Below are 25,739 nucleotides of genomic sequence, written 5' to 3' on the forward strand. Positions count from 1 at the left end.
CAAAAACACATACTTTTTTGTCTGTTTTGCAGTTTAAAGTAGGCTTATTCAATAGAGTTAGTTACACAAACTTAGTATTTAAAACTTTTCTACTATTATAGCGTGTTCTGTGAATGTGGTTACCTTTGTGAGGCTATTAGACTGATTGTTTTTGGTAAGATTTGGGAGAGAGTCTGGAGAGGTGGAGATGTGCGCTGGAGAGAAAGTCAGAAGAAGCAAGACAGAATCTATGTGCACGGGAATGAGAGCGAGGCAGACACAAGTGGAGAGGTATTGTAGGTGGATGATTTTAAACACCTCGGGTCAACCATCCAAAGTAACAGGCAAGTGCACCTCTACTGTGCACAGGAGAGGTGAAGAAGAAACTGCAGACAGGATGAAGCAGGTGGAAATGAGTGTCAAGGTTGATTAATGGACAATCTTCGGATTTAGTCGGTCTGGTGAAAGGTAATGGGGAAGTGTGAGTGTGAGCCTCCTAGTCTAAGAAGAGTATTATGCATGCAATCATAGATGATCAGAATCAGAATCACCTTTATTCGGCTAAGTTTGTGTACACAAACAAGGAATTTGACACTGGTACACTTTACTCTCAGCATATGAAATGTTTCAAATATGCAATTTTAAATATGCAATATATATAGACATACAAATAGTGAGTGTAATCAAGAAGAGACAAAAAGATGGGCAGTACGAGTGAAGACTAACCGACACCTCTATGTCCCAAACAGATGTGTCATTTTATCAAAGCTTTGTACGTTAGTTCAGCTTTTATATTGTGCTTGTGCTCCAAACAGGTTAAAAAACCTTTTAACAACCATGAGTGAAGTGAGTCAGTGTGTTAGCACAGATTTGTGTTACATTTCTGGGCTTTACACTGTGCTCAAAGTGTGTCTCTTCGCTGGTGTTGCCAGTGTAAGCAGGGGGTCAGCAGCACTCTGAGCTCAGTGCGGCAGGAGTGCGAGGTGCTGAGGGAGCAGCTGGAGGAGGAGCAGGAGAGCAAGCAGGAGATGCAGCGCCTCGTCTCCAAACTCAACAGTGAGGTGACGCACTGGAGGACCAAACACGAGGCCGACACCATCCAACACGCAGACGAGCTAGAGGAAACCAAGTACGTGGTGTTGATACTGGCAGCTATCATCTTCATCTGACGAGATGTGATGCCTTGAATTGAGCCTGTAATGTGTCTCAGAAGTCCAAATCATACGTGTGTCACAGGAAGAAGCTGGCAAGCAGGCTTCAGGAGGCTGAGGAGGCCGTGGAGGCCACCCAGGCAAAATGTTCCTCACTGGAGAAAACCAAGCAGAGGCTGCAGGGAGAGGTGGAAGAACTCTGTATGGACCTGGAGAAGGTAGACAGAGCGGCTCGTTATATACTCATTTATTTGATGCCTTGCCATAAAGCTTTGGTGTTATAGCAGTGTATGGTCCCTGCCTTAGGCCAGCAGCTGTGGGCAGGCTCTGGATAAGAAGCAGAGGGTCCTGGAAAAGCAGCTTGGAGACTGGAAAGAGAAGTGTGAGGAGCTGGTGGCCGAGGTAGAGGGCTGCCAGAAGGAGAGCAGGCAACACGCCAGCGAGCTCTTCAAACTCAAGACGGCTCATGAAGAGACTCTGGAGCAGCTAGAGGCTCTGCGCAGGGAGAACAAGGCCTACCAGGGTATGACGGCGCACATGTGAGGGCTGAATGAACATACAGCTGCCTGTCTTGGATTGCCTCATATGCAACTTCTTCTTTGTCCCACAGAGGAGGTAGCAGACCTGACAGAGCAGCTGTCCGATGGAGGCAAGAGCGTGCATGAGCTCCAGAAAGCAAAAAAGAAAATTGAGATGGAGAAAGAAGAGCTCCAGGCCTCGCTGGAGGAATCTGAGGCCGCACTGGAGGTGAGTGCTTTTTCAAGTCTAGATTTGCTCCAATATTTGAAGCTTGTTGTTTGTAAATTGTGCGTTTCTTCTTCGTTCCTCCCGTTTTGCCAGGCTGAGGAGACCAAAGTGCTGAGGCTGCAGCTCGAGTTGTCTCAGGCGAAAGCAGACCTGGAGCGCCGACTACAGGAGAAGGAGGAAGAGGCGGAGGCTGCGAGGTACCTCAGCTTCCTCTCATCCTTCATATTTCTCTGCATTCTGTTTTTCTCCACCATAATGTTTCTTTTTAAAGTTTGCAGCTAATACACAGTTACACATGACACTGGAACAGGGTTTAGTCTATTTAAACTTTGGGTAACTTTCCCCTTGATGTGGTTCGTTTGTGCAGAAGTGAACATGGTAATTGCACTCTAGTGCAAACCAAATAAGCCACACTGAGACCCTTTGAAAGAGGTGCTCGTGGTCTAGTCCAGCCAAATCTAGAGCAGCTGGTTTTTGGTAAGAGCCTTGATCCAGCCCAACTACCAGGTGTACGCTCCAAGTCTAAGTGGCTAACTCTGATGAGCATAATCATTAGCTTCTTAATTTGTTTACTTAAGTAAGCATCTAAATCTAGAACAGAACTTTTTCTCAAAGCTTTTATGAAAGCTAAAGATTCATGAACACAGAGGAGAATGAACAGGACCCTTAAGTGGCCATTAGAGCTCATTTTTGGCACTTATCTTTATTTTGCTGTTTATCTAAGACAATGTTTTTCATCTTGTTCCCTCACGCCCAACGTTAGAAAAAGCCACCAGAGGGCGTTAGAATCCCTGCAGGCCAGTCTGGATGTAGAGGTGAAAGGGAAGTCGGAGGCACTGAAACTGAAGAAGAAACTGGAGGCTGACATCAATGAGCTGGAACTGCAGGTGGACCTGCTCACCAAGAGCAACACAGAGCTCAGCAAGAACAGCAAGAAGATGCAGCAACAGATCAAGGTCTGCTCACAACATTCGGCAAGTACAGTAAGTGTTTTCTACACCACCCTGCTCACAGAGCAAGTGTCTGTCACAGGAGCTGCAGGCTCAGCTGGAGGAGGAAGTGAGGAGCCACGAGGAGTGCAGGGAGGAGCAGGTGGCCATGGAGCGACGCTGCTCTCTGCTGGTCAGCGAGGGTGAGGGGACCCACGCGGCCCTGGAGAGCGCCGAGAGGGCCCGAAAGGCTCTGGAGATAGAACTGCAAGAGTCCGGGGAGAAATACAGCGATCTCAACAACCAGGTATTACACAGTGCCTCCGCTTCTGTTTCACTCATTCTAACCGGACCCACATACACTCACAGACTTCCTGATGTGTGTCCAGTTCCAGTCGGCTCTCAGCGGGAGGAGGAAGCTGGAGGTGGATCTCCAGACTGTGCAGCAGGAGCACGAGGAGCTCCAGGCCGAGATGAGAGGATGCACAGACAAAGCTAAGAAGGCCACCTGTGAGGTAAAACACATGAGATGACTCCAAGTCGAAGCACGCAGCAGATTAATACAGACGAGGTCGGTAACGCTGGAAACGGATGTTCTGTTCTGTCAGCTTGCACGAGTTGGGGAGGAGCTGCGTCTAGAGCAGGAGCACACGCTCCACCTGGAGAGAGTGAAGAAAGGACTGGAAGCCCAGATCAAAGAGATGAGCAGCAGACTGGAGGAAGCTGAGCAGATGGCTCTGAAAGGAGGAAAGAAGATCATCCAGAAGCTGGAGGGAAAGGTACACACAAACATGTCAGAATGCCTGAACTGTCGCTTCTTTTTAGCCTCACAATGTTGGAGCTGTGAAGCAACTGCTCTGGGATATGTGCAGTTACTTTAGCTAGTGTGGTCACGAGTATCCCTGCTATAAGTGTCTGCACAGAAGAAGTACTTACCTGTTAGACTTATAAAGTAATTCAATGTGTAAAGTCGATTAATAATCAATACTGCTGTAGTTTAAATTTCTTCCAGAAGAAAATCTTGCTACAGGGCAGGCTTCATGAAAATGCTGCCTCCTGGAACTTATTTGAACCGTTACCCTAAAGTACATAAAAACATAAAAAGTCAGACCTGCAAGAAAATCCTCCTAAAAGTGATGTTTCTAAACCATTCTTTATTTTTACAATATAATAAGATGATATAAAAACTAATTAGAGGATTAAGGATTTATATTTACATGCTAGTGGCTAGCCATTTGCACATGCCTGTGCATGTAGCACACTGGCATATGCAGAAATATGACAAAACAAAGTTATGAGCTGTATATTATTGAGTATTGGTTGTCTGGCCTGCAGTACATTTCTGCTTTTATGGAACTTTTGACAAACAGCAAATTGTAACAGAGTGTGTCTTCACTAAACACTCAGTGGATAAATATGAAGCCTTCCTGCACACAATAGTAGATACTCTTTGCATGCAGGTGAAGGAGCTGGAGCTGGAGCTGGACTCTGAACAAAAGCGGCACGCTGAGACGGTGAAGACGCTGCGGAAGAACGAGCGTCGGCTGAAGGAACTGCTGTTCCAGTCGGAGGAGGACCAGAAGAACCAGCAGAGGATGCAGGAGCTGGTGGAGAGGCTGCAAAACAAGATGAAGGCCTACAAGAGACAAGTAGAGGAGGCCGTACGTCACCTCATCCTCTTACTCTGAACACGTTTCCAAGCATGGTGTTTGTGGGCTTTTTAAAATAACTCACACTGCTGTCACTTCAGGAGGAACAAGCTAACATGAACCTGGCAAAGTACAGGAAGACCGTGCACGAGCTGGATGATGCCGAAGAGAGGGCGGACATTGCTGAATCAGCGCTCACCAAGATTAGGACCAAGAACAGAGGAAGCTTCGGCAAAGGATACTCCTCCGTAAGTATTCTCTGGAACAGTATATTATCAGGTGTATTACGCAGTTTATTAAATAATAACTCCATGTTAGCCTCTTCTACTAAGTACTTGTTCTGACTCTAAGGCCTGTGTCTGTTCTAACAGGGTTACAGCACTCCGTACCCAGGCCGAGTCCGGTCACCCAGTTCAGTGGGCTCGGAAGGCGGAGGAGAGAAGATCCTCAACGATGACGAGGAGTCAGTCAGCTCCCTCATCCCAGCCTATCTCAACTCCCTCAAGAAGCTCATGATTGATTAGGAGCATGGCTTCAATTTCACCATCATCCCCCAGAAGTGAAGCATGGTACAGTATGAAGTTTGAAACCATGGGTGGAACCTGACTTTTTTTTGTGTATGCTGTACATTCCTGTTGAGTTTTCTACAATGTACTTGTGGCTTCCTCTCTGAGTGAAAGCTCATAGCCCTGACACATTCCAGCTTTATATCCCCTTTTTATCCATTTATACTGTAACATTTGTATGTAAAAACTAATAAATGTATTTCTAAGTGTTCCAAATTTCCAAATATCTAAAGAACAATCCTCAGGCTGATTCTCAGTCTGGAACACACCATTTTATATGAGATATTGTATTTGTTTAATACATAAAAAGCCAGACAAGACAAAGCATCAATAGTTACAAAATAAAGCTGGCACCCAGAAACTGCAGTTCCTCTAATGGCCACATGAGGCTGTTCAAAAAGCAAGTCAATCCACTACAGACTTCCAAATCAAAATGTGCAACTTTACTGTACTGACCAGTGGCGGCTCCTGAAAAAAATCTCAGGGGGGGCAATTTTTATGATATCGACTAAAATGACCCATTTAATGAGTACATCAAACAACACAATTTTAATTTGTTGCTAGGTGATTAACTCATACAGTGATACCTCATGCCCACTAGATGGCAACACACAACAGAAAGCTTTCCTCTAGCTACATAAGTTACAGGTAGAAAGCGAAAGAAATTAGCATCCAGTAGCCTTTAAGCAAAAATGAATGTGTCCACTTACTCATTACTTAGGCTACATCAATCCAATGTTGTGTGGTGTAATCAAGCAACAATATAAAGCCGGCTGCATCATATAAATCAATATGCACAGCCTGTCAGCCACGACTTGCGCTGGAACCAACTCCGACAAAAAGTCCTGTTGTATGCTTTTGACTTCTCCTTCGTTGCCTGGGTTAGTTGAATTTCGGGCTTGTCAGGTCCCAACTCTTTAACTTGCAGTTTTTCTGCCATTGTCCTTCTGGCAAAAGGGTAGGTTAGAAGCGATCTAACCGAATTTGGGGGAGGCTGTGCCTCAACCGTTAACAATACCGCTGCCATCGTCTCTCTCTGACCTTATAGCTCACTTAGGCTACTGACTGAGGTAAAATTCTAGAACAGCAAATCTTCGCGCGTTTTCTGCAGGGGCGCAATTTTAAGCGCCCCCAAACCATTTAATTCAGCGACGCTGATAGGTCAAATATTTATTATTTTCCCCTGGCAACCATTTAATGATAGGCTATTTCGCTGCATATCAAGGGCGCTTTGACGAGCGCCCCAGAAGAAGAAAAACACCGTTTGTTGGTTGAACTTTAATGAGTCAGCTGGTGAAAATGTTAAAATACGCCTGGCTGTATATGGGCACACACATAGTAAAACTATCATTGATGAATTTTTTAAAAATATATATTTTTACTCCTCCACATTTGGGGGGGCGGAGCCCGAGCGCCCCCTATGGGCCAGCCGCCACTGGTACTGACATATATACGGGGTGGCTGAGGCTATTCCAGACATTTGTGCTTTAGCAGATATCCTTCTCTTTCTGTAAACATGCAGAGTTTATGGATGCAGCTTGCTAATCAAGCCTGCTAGCATTAGTATTTACACTTCCTGATTTCTTAGATTTTCAAATATTTGTCACACACGCATGTTTCAGATCAAACACACGTGGACAAAAGTAACTGAAGTAAACAGAAAATACAATTTTTACATGATGATTTCATTTATTAAAGAAAAAAGTAAACAAAAGCACCGGGGGCTATGTGAAAAAGTAACTGCCCCTCAAACATAGTAACTGGTTTGAGGGGCAGTTACTTGGGATGGAGCGTTTTTCATACATTTCCAGGAAGGATGTTGTTCCTCTTAGTAAATAAGCTCATTATTTAAAATCTGCATTTTGTATTTATTCCGGCTCTCTTTTTCCGATGTGATCATCAGGAATCAGGAAACTACTGTTTGTAGTCAAGATTTCCTTCATTTAAGCAAATCCGTGACAACCTTTAAGATAAATAAGGTTCAAACTGGCTGCAGTATTTATTAAACCATACATGCGAGATGCTAAAGGGAAGTTTTTGAGTCCGTACATAAGTGGTGACTTAAATACAAAACACTTTTTTTTCATGATTAACTTTTGCCTTATAAATGACTTCAGTCACTATCATAAAGTGTTGCTGGGGTGCTGTCAGCACATGGAGTAGTTTAGGCCATTAATGTCAGTGTATTTTCAGATTTCAAATGCATCTGTCTGAACTTTTCACTGACTAAACCTGTAACAAGACCTGACCAAATATGCTGTTGAATGTGAATATGTTTTTTTAAGGAAATAAAAGACCTTTTTTTTCCCCCATTAACTCTGTTTTCTTGCTTTTTTTCTTCATTTTTTGGAAACAAACAAACCACAAAGCAACGCATTGAGACATGAAATACGTATTTCCATTTTATTAATGAAAAATGACAACTTTTAGCTGTTAATGTACAAAAACATCTCATTTGTCTCCTTTTAGCAGTCAAGCAGTACTAAGCAGTAATACTGGACAAGAACATTTGGTATGGCAGTTAGCTTCTGCAGTACGGTTACCAAATCCAACTGAAGCAAATGATTCATATTCCAAAACTCTATCATACTGTTAGAGATGTTTTCTTGTGTATAAAGCACTTGTATGTTTAATATATTATCAGTACCAAATATCTACCGTATGTTTTCTGTAAAAATCTACTATTTAATCTATTTTACATTCTTTCCACTACGATCCCCTTTCAGAGCAAATCACCTTAAAACATATTTACACATATATGTCACAGTTATGCTTCATGAACATAACCAAAAACAAGTCTGTAGCAACTTGTGTTTAGATGTCTTTGTATATGAACAGCAATTTACAGTAAAAGTTGATTAAAAATCATCTGAATGTAAAGTGCAACTGGCTGATTTAAAATTCTTATTAGAAATTTAAAAAAGGAGAAAATTAGATTTGTGAAGTGTTGCCAGATTTGGGATTTTAGTCCTCAGGAATTCACCGTTGGCTATTGCCCAACTCCTAAGTGTGATGATCAGTTACTGCCAGTCATAGTTTAGGAAATGCAGCTTGTTGGTGGCAGTCCCATAAAGCATCTGATTTCCCACCATTTATTAACTGTGTCTGAATCTTTAATGGGATTCATGTCCCCTGCTTAAATTGTTTGTGTGTACAATAACAAGAGCCAAACTTTGAGGAACAGCACTTGGTGTGAAGTAAAATTTAGCTTGGCCTCATTAAATAAAGTCATTGTATGAAAAGAAGCCATCAGTTTCTGGTGGGTTTAGGTGGGAGGCTCGCATTGATTTTCCACAGAATGTGAGAGTCTGCAGATGTGGATCAACTGAACACTTGCGACAGCTGTGTTACAAAAGAGAAGCCTGCTTTTTTTTTTTTTTTACCATAGATTGAACCGAAGACCCACTATTAGAAAAAAAACAAAAAACTTTACCTTCAAACACCACTGCCATAATAAGCTGCATTTTGTTTTTAATTAAAATTAGATCTAGCAACAGTAACTAAAGGGTGGAGTCTAGCAAAGTCACCATGTACACACTGGAGACATTAAAGTACTTCATTCTGCTACAAAGTAACAGAGCAACTCTTTTTTTCTGAATGCAGTTTGCTTAGCAGCATCTGTTAAATCATTGCATTTCTGGAGTATTAGCATTACACTTCTGCCTAACATAAAGCTATTCAACACTTACAACATGTTGGTGCTTCTTAAACATTTGCCTCACCTAAGCATCCTTTACTAAAGAATATACATAAAGTTCCCATTCACTGTGCCGAGTAACAGCTTGTGTAACACAAAACTATGACAGGTCTTGTCATCCCTCAAAAAAACTCCCTCAGACACTGATATCATTGTCAGCAGGGGGGCTGTCAGGACGTAAAGAATAGCTCAGCACAAACTGACCGTCCCTCAGTCTGTTAGGAATCACATACAGATCAGTGTGTGCATGCGTGGGAGGGGGATGATCCCAGCACAGACTTCCTCTCCTCCGGCACGGAGCCTTGAGCTTGCTGTATCTGGGTGTGAGTTCATCAGATAGCGCCGATATCAGATCTCGATGTCCACTGGGCGAATTTCTCCAGTTTTATTCTCCCGTACCCACGTTTCTCTGTCTTTGGTTGGGTCCACACACTGCAGTAGCTGATCCACTGGCTCCATGGTCTGAAAGAACAAACAACAGCTGAAACGTCAAACAAGAAACTTTAGCCTCTTCTTCATGCTTCAGTCACTCAGAGAAAGTAGCTCTTTGCCTCCCTCTGCTGCTACTAGTGAGGTAACTATACAATCAGGCTATTAGACCCTAAGCAATTAGCAAGGGGCTATATAACAACACTCACTCTAATTTATGTTTAAATAAAAACACTGTTTGTCAGAATATTTTTTTATTTAAATACTGCACAGCAACACCAATGAGCCACATCATTAAAACCAGGTTAGGTAAATAACATTATTATCATCGCATTTCTGTAAGATATGCTAGAACAAGCCCAGCAGAGGCCCTAGCCCTGAACCCAGGTATAATTTATTTGGGAAGCACAGATCACAGCTGGTACTATATAAATGAGTCCACCTCTCATATGTGTTATAACTCCCATATGAATGGGGCCACCCCACTTCTTGCCCTATGCTAGCTGGGATAGACCCTGAGTTGGATAAGTGGAAGAGAACAGATGGATGGATGGATGAATGAATGAATGACGCCTTGGTGTATGCTACCTGTTGCTTGCAAAAGACAGCAGACGTTGCACTTACACTTTGGTTGAACATGTCTGTCTCATGTCGAAGGGTGGTGTACTGGCAAAGATGCTGTCTGATCATCTCCACCCGCTCGACCTCCAGTCGTTCCAGCTCCTGAGAAAAAGATCAGTTTTAACAGCTGAGTCACAGAGAAGTTACCGAAACTCAGCATCAAGTGCAGTGCAGTGAATTCGCAAAACTCATTTGGAAATTCACTATTAGGAAACTGAATGGAATGGATAAAAAGAAAAAAAAACAAAAAAAAGAGTAATTTCAGATCAAACTAGCACACAATGAACCACAAAACCCTGAAATAGACGTAAAAATGCAAAAAAAACAAACCAAAAACTTATATGTTGGGTATTAAAGGGTAATTAAAGTTAATACCCAACATTAATACTAACTTGTACCACAGGATGGTGTAATAAGTGACCATAATCTTTATTTAACCAGGCAAGTCATTAAGGGGCCTGTTTTTAATCACAATGGAGGCCTGGAAGTGGGCAAAAAAAGTTTTTATATATAGCTAAAAGCACTGTATGAATGCTTGTGTGAATAAGACTTTGTAGTACAGAGCACTTTGTTCACATTGAGTTGAAAGGCACTATGGAAGCACGAGTGACATATTAGAAATAACCAATGGTAACATTTTACTTTTGGTGGTGAAAGTTTCAGTTAATTCTTCAGAAGGTAAATCCAAAAAGCACCTTTAAAGGTGTACAGACATTTTAAGTAATCGCAAAATATTACTTTGACTAAATTATGCTAACACATGTAAAACTCATGCATTCTTACCAGGCTTGTGGTGACCATCTCTTCAAACCATTTGGACTGCGACTGATTATAAAGGTCGACACAGCGCATCAGATCATCGCCTGCCACGAAGAAGAAAAACAAGCCAATTAGCAACTTTTATTTTGAAAATCTATGCACTAATTTGGCTACAACAGCAAAAAACAAAACCCCAAAACAAAGCAAGCCCAAGCACTTCATTTGGTTCTAGCATTTTACATCCAGCAGATGGTGTTGCAACCAAGATATTCCCTCACAGCTGGGGCGTTCGAACAAAACATGCATGTGCAGGGATGTTTTCTCATTACTCAGCTGATACAATTATTCCAGAACAGCACAGATAATCTAGACTGATAGAAGATTTCATTATGATACCATGAGCAATGAGAAAAGGAAAGGTCTAATCTGTTATTTCATTAATGTGTCTGCCTGCATCCAGCTGACAACAAAACAAACACTAATCATGTAGAAGATTAGATCAGAGAGGAAATGATGCTGAGTATTCTGTTCTTCATTCTTCTTCAGTCAACATGCGCTCATATATGTGCTACATTATGTTCACATTATTCCTATTCCTCTCTTCAATGTGGCTGCTAAATATCTCACAGCCGAGCTAGTGTGGAGTAATATTTCTTACAGTATAATCAGTAGTACAGTGAAAGCGGAAGGGGATGGATGGATGGATGGATGGTTTCTTGGGGCAGACCTGGCCTACAAGCGTAGTCCACAAATTTTCAATTGGGATAACATCAAAGCTTTGGGAAGACCACTCCAGAAACGTAACTTGTTTCAACCTGTTTCAACCATGTAGTAATTCATTTAAGGTGAAGCTGAAGAATTTGGAACTAGTTCTTTATAAATCACAGGTACTTTATGCAATATATCAGTATAGAGAACATTTATATCCAAATCTGGTTTATATGTCTTCCCTCTTGCCTGGACTCATATTTACCCACCTAGATTGTTTTAGTATGAACCCAGTTATGAGTTAAGGCTTTAGTTTAGTTTAGAAGACATAAAACAGTTCCTACATTAAACATTTGTCGCTCTGAGTTCTATTCACGTGGATATCTCTACAGCTGATATCTCCAAAACTGAACAACTCTTTCAAAATATTCTAAAAGGACGAAAAGAAATACAGGCCATAAGAAAGCTGTAATAAACTGCTCCTTTTGTGTACAATGCATCCATATATATGGATCTTGAAATGTTCTAGCACTTCTTAAAGTTCTTGCTGCTGCAGCAGAATTTACAGTAAACAGGGTTTTCTCTCACTTCAGCTCAGAATGGCTTCTATAAATAAACAGAGAAAAAAATGAGAAGCACATGCGCATAAGCCCTCCAAGAAAAAAGAGACTCTAAGAACAAATACATATATACATATACATATATATACACATATACATATATATATATATATATATATATATATATGTATATATATATATATGTATATAAAGTAATGGAGTCTATAAAAGGGTGATCACAGCTTCAGATGGTTGATTTAAACTGTAAGGAAATCCCTGCTATCACTGCTGTGTGAAATCCAATGCAGTGAGAGCGATAATGAGACTTTGTTATAAGCAGACAGATGCCATGCTTTATTTGTTTTGGCATCAGACTCCTTTCTGCTTCCCTCACACTGCAGTCATCATCATTGGCAGCCAGACACCACGAGCACTGTCAACAACTGCCGCTTTTTCTTTTTTACCTGGTTGCATAAGCAACAGAGGAGGGATCGCTGTGTGTGTGTGTGTGTCATGAGTCACGTGTGGTCATGCCTGGTTGGCCCATGACATCACACTTTGGTGGTTTACATTGTTGGCTCTTAGCCTGTCACTTTCCTCAGGTGGCACAGCTAGTAAAAACTTTTATAATCATCAATCTGCTGCAGCTACTTTTCCACTCTGGCTCTTTTCCACCTCCCGCCCTTCTAACATGCACATGTGCTTTCACTATTTTGTGGCTTACGATCCATTGTTCACTCAATGTGACATAATGTTTTGTTTGTGAGGAGCAGTGGATGAACCCTTTTACCCTAGTAAAAAAAACACAACACCACAGGTAACGGAGACTACAGCATTGCACCATATATGTATTGTTACACAGCTGAATGCAAAGGTGCCCAGTTGCTCTACTTTTACTCTTTATAACTGACAAAAAAAAAAACTTTAAATAGAGGTATTCATACCGTTTATAAATACTGAAGTTATATTGAAATGATAAACCAAATACTGAAACCAGTGAGGACACCTTGGATAATCTTCCCGACTGAAACCTAGAATGGCCAACATTTACAAAATGGGGCTAAAAATTGATTTTATATAACCTGAAACGAGTGACTATGAACTCACCACTAACATGTTTACTGAGGTCAAGTCCCAAGGCCATTTTCCCACAGACTTCTAAAGGACCGGAAGTCTTTTGCAACTGCAACCAGAGCCCCCCACCCCTCACTGTTGTCATAAAAAGAATGCAGGTTTAAGGCCCTTCCACGCTGGCTTTGCTTTTCAAAAGCTGAAGCTAAGTACATCTTTTATACAATCTATGATTATTCTATTGCTGAAAATAGTTCACAGGAAATGGATGTAACATTCGTTCAAATTTAGAATACTCAGCTTCTTTCTGAAACTGCAGATTGTGCTGAAATAATGAATTAATCAATCATCAGCATTGGCAGTCTTGTCTGTCTTCCTAAATCCTGCTTAGTGCCCCAAAGAACATAATATATCCTTTATTCTTGCCCACTTCAAAGCAGTGAGAAGAAACAGACACCTCATATAATCAAACAATGCAACAAAATTGGTTCTTTAGCAAGATTTGAAAAACAGCACAGGTTGTCAGGCTACAGCAGGGCAAACAGTGGAAGGATGGTACATCTCCCAGCCCAAGGAGCACGGAGTTCAGCATAATTTATGATGTCCATATCAGCGACTGACGTATTTTGCACACACCGCCTCATTGACAGTAAACACTCTGCAGAGATGCGGACTGCCTTTGCGATACCCAACCTCAAACACAGAAGCAGAGAAGTTTTGGGACCACTTTTCTCTTTCCCAGTTTATTAGGAAAATATGTGTTGGGGAGGGGTCTCCCAGTCTGGGTTGCAGCAAAAAGACAAACAGAATCCCGGTTCATAGGCCAGCTCAAGTGAAGGGCTAAAGAAACACTGAAGGAGGATTCAGATTTCATGTTCAGTAAGTTAGCTATTTACAGGGTCTGCACTTTTACATGCAGGCACTGGAGGGTCTCATAGTTACATTTTTAGGAAATAATAATTATGCAAAAGATGCAACGCCTTGTGCTTATTTAATACAACGCTTTTCTAACTGCATAAAGTCGACTAATTATTTCTCTTATTTAGAATTAGCATGTTATCTGACTGGAACCCATTATTAGATTCACTTATTTAATCTAAATTCTATTAACACTATTTCTGAACCTATTAATGCTCCAACCTGTGGCTGCTAACTAAGGAATGGGAGAGGACTGAAATTAATCATGAAAGAAACTTCTGTGCCAAAGATAAACAGATTCACGGCGGCAGAAGATATGAAATGTTGACAGAATGTTTATTTACATTCAGACACTTCAGAACTCATGGCTGACCTGATTAATTTACTGATACGAACAGAATTTAAATGTATGTTCACATTTGCACACAATGACAAGTAGACCTGCATTTGTCAAACTGTGTGAGTCCTGCTGTCGGTGTAATTTATTCTTTTAGATTAACTGAGGATAGCACCACCACAAACTACCGCTGATGTGATGATGAAATATATTTTGGGGTTATATATATATACATATATGTATACATACATATATATACACACATATGTATATATAACATAACATCAGTGTAGAATAGGAAGTTGAGAAGACTCAACAAAGTCTTTTAGCACTGGTTTGGATCCATTTCCTTATCCAGTAAATTTCTGCTGAAGTAAGTTTAGTTTGAAAACAGATGTTGTGCACATACAGTCATAGTGGCTCTTAGAACATTTTGACAGATTTGTTTAAACTACATAATTTTAAACCTAGAAATTTAGAATTTACATGCAGTACCATTAAAGTCGGGAAACAGCGACCAACGGTGAATGTTTCACAGCCACATGAGAGGGTACAGAGTAAACAACAAATACCTCAGTGAAAGTGTGACCCTATAAAGACCCATGGTTTGACCTTTGCCCCATGCTCTGACCTGCTTGTGTGGATTTCCTGCGGGCTTTTTTGATGTCTTCTTCAATCTTGTTGCTGAGTTTGATCTCCAGCTGCTGCGTCTTTAGTTCCAACTCTTTCTGCCTGTCAGACAGAGCTTTACGAGCCTGCCAGAGATAAGAGTCTGAAGTAAAGACTTTCACAAAACAATCTGAATTTCTGGCTGAGCTTCAGGCAGCAAATGTTTTCCTTTAAACAATGTGCAACATCACGCTAACACGATAAAATAATGTTACAGTCTTCTTCAATTCACCACAGTGATAATGCTGTCTGCACCATTCATGCATCATTCAGTGTTAAAGCTTTCTTTTGACAGCCAACAATGTCAGTAACTTATTTGCAGTCCTGCTTTAAATGCTCAGTCGCCCATCAGATTACTTTATTTGAGAGAAACTGCTGAGTCCTTTCTCAGCATGATCGCTGATCATAAAGACACTGACAGATGATGTTAGACGAGCTTTACCCAGTTGCTTTCTATTGTATATATAAACAAAGACAAAATATCCAACAGATGAGAAACAGCCATCTGCTTATAGAAGAAATGTGGAATTATAATCAGCAGTGAGATGATTCCTTAAATAGTTTATACTGCCATATGAAATAATATAACGTACATGAGTTCTTATATTTGTATGAGTTTGGATACCTTCTCCACAGCCGCATAGCGGCCAACCATCTGCTTCCGTAGGTCGGCGATGTGGTGGTCGAGCCTCTTCATGTCCTTCTTAAAGTTTTCCCTGAAGGTCAGGAAGGGCTTCTCCACTTCACTCTGGAGCTGCTCAAAGAAAACAACACATACTGAATACTGATTTTTTTCTGAGCAGAAAAAAAAAAGATGAAAAGCTAGTTTCAGGCAAGCGTTTGTCAGTAAAACATGACTGGCCATTGCTATAATAGAAAAATAGCCCTTTATTGTCATTGTACATGTACAATGCTCTACACCAACTGTGCCGTAATAACATATAGACAGCAGACAGCAGGAATAAATAGCAAACAGGAGAAATACTGACAGGAAAGCTGCAGCTTTCCTGCTATGACAGAATTGATTCATTATTGATTATGCTTCCTTTAACTTACAGTTCCAAAATTTCTGAATATCTTTTTCTTTGAGATAAAAAGGTGAGAGGCACAGACATTAGCCAAAAGTTTTGCTAGTGGCTAATTAGCCAAATATTTGCACTGTTGGCTAGTCAAAAACAGTTTAGCATTCCTAGACTTTGGTTTGTTGAATCAACAACAAACCACAGAAAATGTAAGTGAGGAAGCTTATTCACAGAAGGAGAAAGTCTCCCGGGAGTGGACATCCCAGCAAATTCCCACAAACCTCAATAAGCTAAAGCAACGTTTCAAATAAGAGTGGGCTAAAGTTCCTCCACAATGATGTGAGAGACTCATAAAGTCAAACAGAAAAGGCTTACTTCACTTTATTACAGGTACAAATGCTTCTACAAGCTACCAAATCACATGATGCACTTAATATTTCACACCATCTGCTTCTGCATTTATACTTAGTTGCTGTTAAATGAATAAGGATAGTGTAATATGTCATTTGTTGTCAGTCATTTGAGGTTGTTTTTACATGTCCTTTTTTTTTTTTTAACATGACCGTATTTACAAAATAACGCATAGAAAAGTCATTAAGCCCCTCAGGTCCATTGTATGTCCTGACACTGATACAAAATAGAGCCAAGTTTGGTCTCATTTAGCACTTCGTGACTTATAGTGTTCACTACTCAAAACCATGTGGTACTTTGATTGGTTTCAGAATTCTGGTAGCTGAAGGGGAAAACAAATGTGTCAGGCAGATTCATGCACTGAACAACAAATACAGCGACTGTTAATGCACATTAAGAGAAGTTTCAATAAAATGACTTCTTCTTCAAGAGCAACTCAGGTTTATAGAGTTTAGATTACAGTAATGCTAGTGATTAATCACAAAGGGACACCCTTTAATCACCTCTCTGTTTATCAGATTTAATTATCCAGAACCTTAATTAGCTCCATTCGCTCTGGTTGCATTCCATATATCATGTCATCATCTTCTGACACTGAGCTATTTTAGATCACAAATGCTTTGATATGAAGGAGCCAAGCAAAAACCAGAATCTCAGTTGTTATCATTCATTTGCTTCTCTTTTTGCTTGATCCTTTATTGGTAAAGTGGCTTTTAAAGTTAACAGCACATCTTCCAGATCCAAGTTTCTGACAAGGCCATATTATTTTTGAATGCCAGCAGCAGGCCCGTCACTGGTAATATGCAATGTGGTGTCCTGTCCCAGCTGTCAGTGATGAATGAGATGTGCAGCTCCTTCCTGCAATCACACCGTCATTCAAAATTCATTTCCACTTAAACCCTTCCTTCTCCTCCAAGAACCTGGAAAAGTGCCGCACATCTGTGCATCCCTGGAGGATAACATCACCGATTCCATTTCCTCCATCACTCCAGCTGGAATCCTGGCCTCTGTCTTTTGTCTCCCCTCTTTCCTTCGACATCAAACATCGAAAACAACCTGAAAATGAAGAGCGCTAGCTGGCCCCTTGAAGACTTTGAAAGCATTACTGAGTTCTTAAGACAGAAGATGCCTCGCTCATAAATCATCTGCTACCGGTTCCCGCGGCCTTTCTGCTTGAGGGGAAATCGCGATTAAAAATTATTTTTAAAATAAATCAATAAATAAAATGTTGAGTCAAAGCTTCTGTGTCACACACATGTGCTTCAGCCCACAGAGCCATCAGGAAGCCCTTTACTCTATGTTACTGCATTAGAAGGCAGTTTGTCTGCCTAGTGAGTCACATGTGCTGTAGGCTGCAGTACCCGCAGCCAATATGGACGTACTGTAAAACCAAGCAGCAGCGACCGTCCGGAGTGATCAGCCAATAAAATACAGTGTGACCTCTTCATCATAAGGCTTAAAGAGGTTAAACAACTGGAAACATTAGTCCACCTGATAAAACATCCCCCAGTTTATTCAGTAACTGTAAGGTGAAATAAGAGCCTTGGCTCTATGAATAAGAGACGCTCACAGGGAGATGCAGGAAGTCTCTTTGTTCAAATCACAGGGCCACAGTCACATTTATCACTGTTCAGGGTCCCTGAAGGTTACGTTAAAAAGTTAACTGGGTTAGATCACATCTTATGGCTTTTATCTAAGCTAAACCTATTTTCAGTGTAGGTTTAAATGACCCACTTTTAAAAAAGCAGGAGCCTGGGGAAAAGAGGAATTGATGGGCTTTAACAGAAAGCTCAGCAGAAGTGTTCACACCAGTACTCTGTAGTTTCCAAACAGCTGTGGATAAACTGAGTGGCTGGTTGTTAATGCATCAGACTGAAGAAGCGAACTGAACTTTGGCTAAACAAAGTCGGTTAAAAAAACAAAACAAAAAGTGAAGAAATCTTCATTTAGACCTTTGTTTGTGCATTCTCATAAACGTGCGATCTCAAATGAATGAAAACTGTAAAAATGTTGTGTTTTTTACAAATGTGATGCAACGCAAATAACGTATTATAAAGCTAGGTCGCATTCAATCAGAATATCCTGTCTTCCTTCTCTCTCCTCAACTGATCGCGACAGATGGCTCCCTGAGCCTGGTTCTGCCGGAGGTTTCTTCCTGTTAAAAGGGAGTTTTTCCTTCCCACTATCGGCAAGGTGCTTGCTCATAGGGGGTCACATGATTGTTGGGTTTTTCTCTGTATGTATTATTCTAGGGTCTACCTTACAATATAAAGAGCCTTGGGGCGACTGTTGTGATCTGGCGCTGTATAAATAAAGTTGAATTGAATAGCAGAGACAAACTGATTCCTGTCCAGAGTGGAAGGCACTAACTGTTAGTTTGTTTTAATCATTCTGATAAGAGAAACACAAATAAAACAAAAAACAGCACCCTCATTTTGTGCATGTATTCACTTTTATATCAGTGTAAAAGTCAAAATATGTTGTCACCATGTACTTCCATGTTCCATTTTCTCAGTTTGTGTTAAATAAATAATGGCACGGTGCAATATGTCATGTTAATCTCACTTTGCATATAATCTAATTTTAAGACCAGCTAAAACCAGGTTAGGTATTTCCTAAAGTGACAGAGGGTGTCCTTTCTTTCTTTTTTACCACGACTAACTTTAAGCTGTTGTTGTGAATGTAATCTGGCCAAAGAAAACAATGTTGCCTCTTAAAGCCAGTTCTGGTTTGGTCTAAACTATGTCTGTGGTGTGCGGGGGAGGAATCCATTCAGCCATTCAGTATTTTGTAAACAAAACAAACACTGGACATATCTTGTATAATATAGCGATGCTAGCTTTGTGTTTATTGGTATCCACCCACTTCATGTTGCCACTGGTAGTTTTGCCTGTTATTGAGACATTCCGTGGTCTCTGGTTGCCACATTGTTGCTAAGCTTTTCCTGTCTGCATCTATTGTATGCCCTTTTGTGCTTTAAGAGAGACGGGCATGGCTGTGGCGAATAATCAGGCAGTCAGAATACTATGAAAAATATGTTTAGTTAATATTTGGTTTCATATCTTATTAACCGGATCCGACAGAGTTTGATGAATTACCTTCGAGGAGAACTTTAGGTGAACTTCAGCTTCGTCTGCCAGGCTCTTCTTCAGCTGGGCCCAAGCCTCCCCCAGAGTACTGAGAGCAGATAAGAAGGAGGGAGAGTGTGAGTGGTTAATATATTACACAATAAAAGACCACACACACTTTTATAAAGACTCATAGGGTGGGCATGGAAGCTGTCAGAGAAAATGGGGGGTAAGACGGAGCCGAGGGAGCAGGATGAATCCCCCACACACACACACACACACACACACACACACACACACACACACACACACACACACACACTTGAGGCTCATGAGTAGTCAGTGCAAAAGTTCACAGAAGCACAAGTAACCGGTAAATCTACAGAGCTGAGCTGAGGTCCACCGCCAGTTCAACAGATGATTAGGATGTATGGGACATGAGATATGGCTCCACTTATTCTCTCAGCTTCGAGTGCAGCTTTCTCAACACAGCTGGGGGCAGTAAAACTCAGAAGGCTTGTTTTGAAGACGAGATGATGCACATTACATTATCTTCACATGCAACTTGTCTTTTTAATAGTGCAGATATATGTTTGCATTCTTAGACAGAATGGTTTATGGCAAAAAGATCATGAAGACTGTAAAACAATCACTCGCTTAGGCAGACAGTCACAGACACACGGCTTTAAGTCCAGGACTGGAGGTCTTCGCGGGTCAGCGGGTCACTTCAAAGCGCCGCTCTGAGTGGAAGACCTGTGGAATTCCCTCACACTGACATCCAGAACATTCCAAACACTGTCGGAGCAAATTCGGGTACCTCCAGATCGACGCCATCTAAACCATTGCGAGCTTTTCAAATCATAGAGATCATTTTAAAGCTTAGATACCACAAAAGCTGCCTAACGGCAATCAGCGAGCATGATTTCTATAACGGTTACACCAAATCATCAGTGTCGTCCAATCAGGTTGCGGAATAAGCTGTGCACCTTTCTTCAGGTGAAGGTTTGTGCCTATTAAATGCTTAATAAGTTCATTCTTGTTTCTCCCACCTCTTCTTTGCTTTTTTAATTATGAAATGATTTGCCTGACAGATAGCTAATATCATCATAAAAAATTAATGGCATAAAAAAAACTGATGCACCACCGGGTGTTGGGTTAATTGTTGATTCTAGTGTGTCCAGGTTATACCCAGCCTCTCACCCTGTGACACCTAGGCCACACCAGCAACCCCTTGACTCAAGATAACATTTCAGTTTCCTGCTTTTAAAGTTCTCGAAAAGTCCTGCTAGACACAAGTCATGCAACTCGACAACCATCTTGGTAATATCTCTAGGGCCTTATTTGGAGAGCTATTTTAAAGCTTCTATCTAAATGAATGGGGAGACACATCTAAAATGAGCAGTCACTGGCACATAAAAACAGCATGTGTTAACCCACGACTGTTTTCTACACTCATTGGTTTTAACAAGTCGATTTGCCTGTGTGAAACTGTGTGAATGTGTCAGTGTCTTCTGAAAAGTCTAACCTTAACTATCGGAGTTCACACACACTTTACATTGGGAACTACAGAAATTGACCCTTTTGTCATAACAGTGACATCGTTGTCTTTAAAGACTGAAAGCAGATGTGTTTATGTTTGACGCCTCAGTAACAAAGGTATGGCTGAAATGAAGATAGATGTCAGCATTAAAAGAGTCAGCCACCATGGCTGAACAAAGAAAACAGCACCACCGACAGAATCTTCCTATAAATAAGCAACACTTCTGTTTACATTCAGTGGTACTCACTGAAATGTAATCTGTATATCCTTGAGGTCTGACCAATGCGCTGAAGATATTTATTTATTTATATTTTGCTCAAGTCATAAAATCCTTATTTCATTGTACATATACAATAACAATAAAGGGCTATTCTATTCTATTCTATTCTATTCTAATGTTCAGCTGACTGTAACACGAGTTTAAGTAAAGCAGCAAATTCTCACATTCAAAAATCTAGAACCATCAAATGTTTGGCATGCGTGCTTAAAAACTGACTTATATGATTGAATTGAAATACAACTTTTTCACCTAATAAATCAATTTTTTGGTTTGTGGGTAGAAAAATAAGCTTGAAAACACTCCTTTTCTACACGCAAGAAGGCTATTTTATTATTCTTTGCTCAATATAGACCAGATTAACAGCTCATACAGATGCAGTATCTTTCCACCTTAAAAAGACATCAGATGAAAGACAAACCTTGAACTAAGAGGAATCTGGATATTATGATTCCAAACTGGAAAAACTGCACCACTTCAAACATTCTTCACACTCAATAACTTATATGTGCCATGTGCCTGCGATCTTGCATTCCCAAGTGACAGTCACTTGGCAACAAAATGCTGCATCTCAGGGAAAATGAATCTCTTGCCATGCACTTCCTCATTCAGCATAGTACAGTATTGGTAACTATAAAAAAATGGTCACATGCCTCACATCCCAACCAAACAAATGGCAAATTCAGGAATAAATAGATGGCTGGTTCTGGGCTGCGGCTGGTCGGATGGTAGGAACCGACCAACAAAACAGTGATTGTCCTGTGTGACAACAGAGCCAGCCTTAGGGACGGCATAATGAAAGCATTGTGTTGCACTTTTGTGGGTGTGGGCAGACTGAGCTGGCTGGCATAATCTGGATTCTATATGGGACAATTCCATCCCACTCTGTTACCATCCTAGCATGAAGAGGGGTTATCTTATATGCATGTAAACACTGAAAGGGAGGGTAAGTGTAGCTGAACTCCCCTTACATCCGTGTACAGTTTGCCTTCTTTCTTTGTCTGATAGAAATGATAATAATGTCAAATAAAGTGTCCAATATTTTTCAGCCTATGTTATTTTTGCTGAATTCAAAATATGCTAGCTCAAGTCTAGAAGAATCTCTTGTTTTTGCCCGTAATATTTAAAGAAAGACAGAACTCTTGTACAGGTATTCTGCCAGCAAGTTTTAAAGTCACTTTTTTTCTAAATAAAACTTTTTATGAATTATTAAAGTTCCTGTTTAAATTCCTGTTTTGAAGCCTCAAGCATTTTTTGGCATCATCATCTTGGTGTTTTCAAACCAGATCTAACAAACAAAAAAGATGTTGCACACTTATTACTTATCACACTCACTGTCAATCACAAGTCATAAGCCACTGAGTGTTTCTTGTGTAATCTTGTTTTCTGAAACCTTGAATGACTGAAATTAGCAACATGAACAATGCTTTATTCAGTACGACCCAAAATGAGTGACTGACATAAAGTTTTCAAGTCTGCGGGCCATTTTCTCTCAGAATTCTTTAAGACTGGAAGTCTTTTAGGAACCAGATGTCTCGCCATCTGGTGGCCATTAATAGGAATCCAAGTTAGAGGCACTTCCACATTGTTTTCAAGCCAAAGACTTGTTTTATACTGTAGTTGCACCACATGAACGACTTACACTGAGATTAGGCAAGAAAAGTTACAAAAAAATCAAAGTTACATCACTGGCAAAGTAGGAAACTGCAAGTTATTGTAAACCATCTTAGAAGAGCAGTTCTGCTTAGTTTTAATGCCTAAAAACCAAATCAAACGTAAAAAAAAACAATACATGAACTGTAAAATAGTGGTTAATTTAGGTATCATTTAATTATTTAACATTATATTTTAGGATAATTTTATGAATTAGCTGCAATGCTAATTATTCCTAAGTATTTGTATAAAGTAAAAGTATAATTTATAGTCTTTCTCTGCACCACTGTCTTTTTGCAACACAACAAATTCCTTGTTTGTGTGATTAGTTTTTTATTAGCTGAGGATTCTGCTGCCCTATATTGCCACTACAATCTTTCATCATGGCCACATGTATCATAATTTGAATAAAAATTGTGCTTCGTCCGTATTTAGATAGTGTGAACATCAAATAATCAGCAGTTTAACTTGCGTTAACCCCTGAGCTTCTATTAAAGGCTGAGGTTAAGAGATTCACATACATGTTCCTGTGTGCCCTCGGTGAATCAGACAAAGAGCTGCTCTCACCTCTGCATGATATCCTGTGTGTTGTCAAACAGGATAAAAGAGGAGTGGCTGGAAACTCTCTTTCCCCCAGCAGGGCTTCACACCTTCCCCTCCCCTCTCCCCTTCAATCTCCTAACACACTCTTCGCATGCGTCTGTGTCTCCTCTCCTGTGCTTTCTTTTAATAGCTGGAATGTGTTGCAGGATGGAGATGAAAGCATGCAGTGGTTTTACAGGATGGCCTTATTGCTTCACAGGTTCACTGACAGGGCCTCCAGACTCCAGCTCACATCGGGATGTCTCGCGCGACTGGCTACTTGATTGGCTTGCTCACTGAGGAGCTGTCTGCTGGATTGTCTAATTGGCCGACTAATTCGGCATTAGCGTCAATTTACACCTAGCAATATCACTCATGGCAGACTTTAAAGCTCGATTGTGGAAACTGAGTACAAAAGTATAAAATAGGTGAAAATAATTATAAGGGACAAGTTGATTCCTAAGAAATAAAATTCACATTTGTATAGTTTTAAACACTCTGCAATTTTGATGTGACAGTCTTACCTGATCAAACACGTAGCACATGAGCTAAGAGTAAGTAGGTGTATAAGCTTGTTACCTAAACCTGGAATAACTTTATGTTTATTGTATCCTACATTTAATATATGTAGGGGATAAATTATCAGCAAAGTTCACTGTCATTGTAAATTACTTAATTTAAACCAGCTCTAATGTTTAAAGCTGAAATATCTTAAAGAGATATACCCTCTATTGTGCAATACAATTACAGAATACACTGTTAAGGAAGGAGCCTAAAACGCAGTACTTACAACCTGCACAACTCTAAAGCAGCTTCAAAGTGAGAAGCCTGGCACAGTGCTTTTCAAATGTTGACATGCGGCTTTTTTTTTTTAATATATTGATCGCACCCATGTGTGACAGGGCGCTCTGTGATGGGGGCAGGTTGTGTGTCTTTCTTCTTCACAGCCACTCACCCTTCTTCCTGGCTTGCTAGAGGGATCTGTGAGAGCTTGGAGAGATTCTTAGCGTACTCCTCTTCTATCTTTATCCTGAGAAGGAAGTAGAGGGTGATTACCACACGGCATGTACGCAACAATGTTTCCATGTTCATTTCCTTTATTGTGCAATGCACTGATGTACATGAAAGAGCAAGCATGAAAAAAGGAGAAATGGTTTGTTTTTAATGACAATTGTATGGTTGTCACAGTAACCCGAGGACGAAGTGTGAACAAAATGAAACATTAAAAAAGTGAACGTAGCAGATACCGTTCTCGAATGAACTCGGCCATCTCTTTCTGCATCTGTTTCCCCTTCAGCTGTTTCTGCAGCAAAACCTCAAATCCTGTAATGCAGCCGTTGCCCTGGGGATCCTTCTTATCAGCCTAACGAGATAAACAAGGCGAACACACGAGAAATGCAGTGAATAAACAAACGCTTAGCAACACACACGTGAACATTAGACCTCAACAAAGTTGCTAAGTAAAATAAACAACATGCTGCATGCTCCCTCAAAGAGATGACACCAGAGGAAACTGAATCAGGTGGCTTCACTGAAAACTGTAGAACCCTTTTTGATTAGCGCTATTCTGCCACCATCGTCCTCATTCTTCAATCTTTCTGTGAAAAATTTCACCTTCAAAAGACATTTTAGCTTCTTTCTGCTCACTTATTCATGGCTCTGTCACATCAGAGCAAAAAGCCATCTTGCGACTTAGTAAAATGAGTTGTTGGTGATTGGCAACCAGTTGCAAATAGTTGCAGTGACCATCAAAACAACAATGTAATATTATGATGAATATGATCATTATATGCATGATGAATATCATGACTTACTTTTATTACTGCTGTATCACTCTGAGCAGTCGGATTTGCTAACCGTCTTCTAATTCATTGCACACAGTCACAAGAATTCTGATTGTACTTTTGTCTCCAACCACCAATTTCGTTACCATATCGATGGCATTGCTGTTGCTACAATGCTTTATCAGAGCTCGCACCAGCTGTTTTCTGCAAACAGCTGCTGGACATGTGTTTCCTAAACTAGTTGGATATTACCTTCCAAGCACCAAGTTTTTTAGCAGAGAGTATTTTAACAGCTTTCAGCTTCCTATCTTGGTTTCACTTCCTCCAGCTGTACTATGTTGCTCTAATGTCACATATCCACTGTATGCTATCTCGTCTTGGGGTGAGCAACTCACTTACTGCAGCAAATAGCACCTTAAAATGCAAGTCGTGTTTTTTTTAATCATTGGTTACAACGACATGAGTAAAAATGTAGAGAGGGACGACATGTAACATGCTTCTAAAAGTGCGCTGGCACTAAGAACCTTAAAGCTTACCTTAGCAGATACATTACATAAATATTTCCAATGCCCAGCATCCATGGGATGACCAATCCATCCATTCATCCTGTTT

The 25,739-nt window shown here is 40.5% G+C and overlaps 2 protein-coding genes across 5 annotated transcripts in view; one reads left to right on the forward strand and one right to left on the reverse strand.

Annotated features, from left to right (window-relative positions):
* Positions 1–5,450, forward strand: part of LOC120736466 (myosin-16) — a 51,442-nt gene extending 45,992 nt beyond the window's left edge. For 3 of the 4 annotated variants that reach the window (XM_040036598.1, XM_040036597.1, XM_040036594.1), the window contains exons 12-23: positions 912–1,108; positions 1,216–1,348; positions 1,437–1,653; positions 1,741–1,877; positions 1,971–2,074; positions 2,641–2,833; positions 2,910–3,113; positions 3,196–3,321; positions 3,415–3,585; positions 4,267–4,467; positions 4,557–4,703; positions 4,827–5,450. In XM_040036598.1, coding sequence (XP_039892532.1) covers positions 912–1,108; positions 1,216–1,348; positions 1,437–1,653; positions 1,741–1,877; positions 1,971–2,074; positions 2,641–2,833; positions 2,910–3,113; positions 3,196–3,321; positions 3,415–3,585; positions 4,267–4,467; positions 4,557–4,703; positions 4,827–4,979 — 1,983 coding nt within the window. In that variant the 3' untranslated portion in view covers positions 4,980–5,450. The remainder of the gene's footprint in view (positions 1–911; positions 1,109–1,215; positions 1,349–1,436; positions 1,654–1,740; positions 1,878–1,970; positions 2,075–2,640; positions 2,834–2,909; positions 3,114–3,195; positions 3,322–3,414; positions 3,586–4,266; positions 4,468–4,556; positions 4,704–4,826) is intronic. The other variant, XM_040036596.1, reaches the window with a different exon arrangement.
* A 1,647-nt stretch (positions 5,451–7,097) lies between these two features.
* The window catches only part of gas7b (growth arrest-specific 7b), a 58,748-nt gene continuing 40,106 nt past the window's right edge, over positions 7,098–25,739 (reverse strand). The window contains exons 7-14 of the mRNA XM_040036599.1: positions 24,591–24,706; positions 24,299–24,373; positions 19,322–19,400; positions 15,416–15,544; positions 14,753–14,876; positions 10,552–10,631; positions 9,772–9,870; positions 7,098–9,180 (exon numbers count right to left, since the gene is read on the reverse strand). Coding sequence (XP_039892533.1) covers positions 9,067–9,180; positions 9,772–9,870; positions 10,552–10,631; positions 14,753–14,876; positions 15,416–15,544; positions 19,322–19,400; positions 24,299–24,373; positions 24,591–24,706 — 816 coding nt within the window. The 3' untranslated portion in view covers positions 7,098–9,066. The remainder of the gene's footprint in view (positions 9,181–9,771; positions 9,871–10,551; positions 10,632–14,752; positions 14,877–15,415; positions 15,545–19,321; positions 19,401–24,298; positions 24,374–24,590; positions 24,707–25,739) is intronic.

Source organism: Simochromis diagramma, unplaced genomic scaffold (assembly GCF_900408965.1).
Source record: "Simochromis diagramma unplaced genomic scaffold, fSimDia1.1 OVJJ01000371.1, whole genome shotgun sequence".
Lineage (NCBI taxonomy): Eukaryota > Metazoa > Chordata > Actinopteri > Cichliformes > Cichlidae > Simochromis > Simochromis diagramma.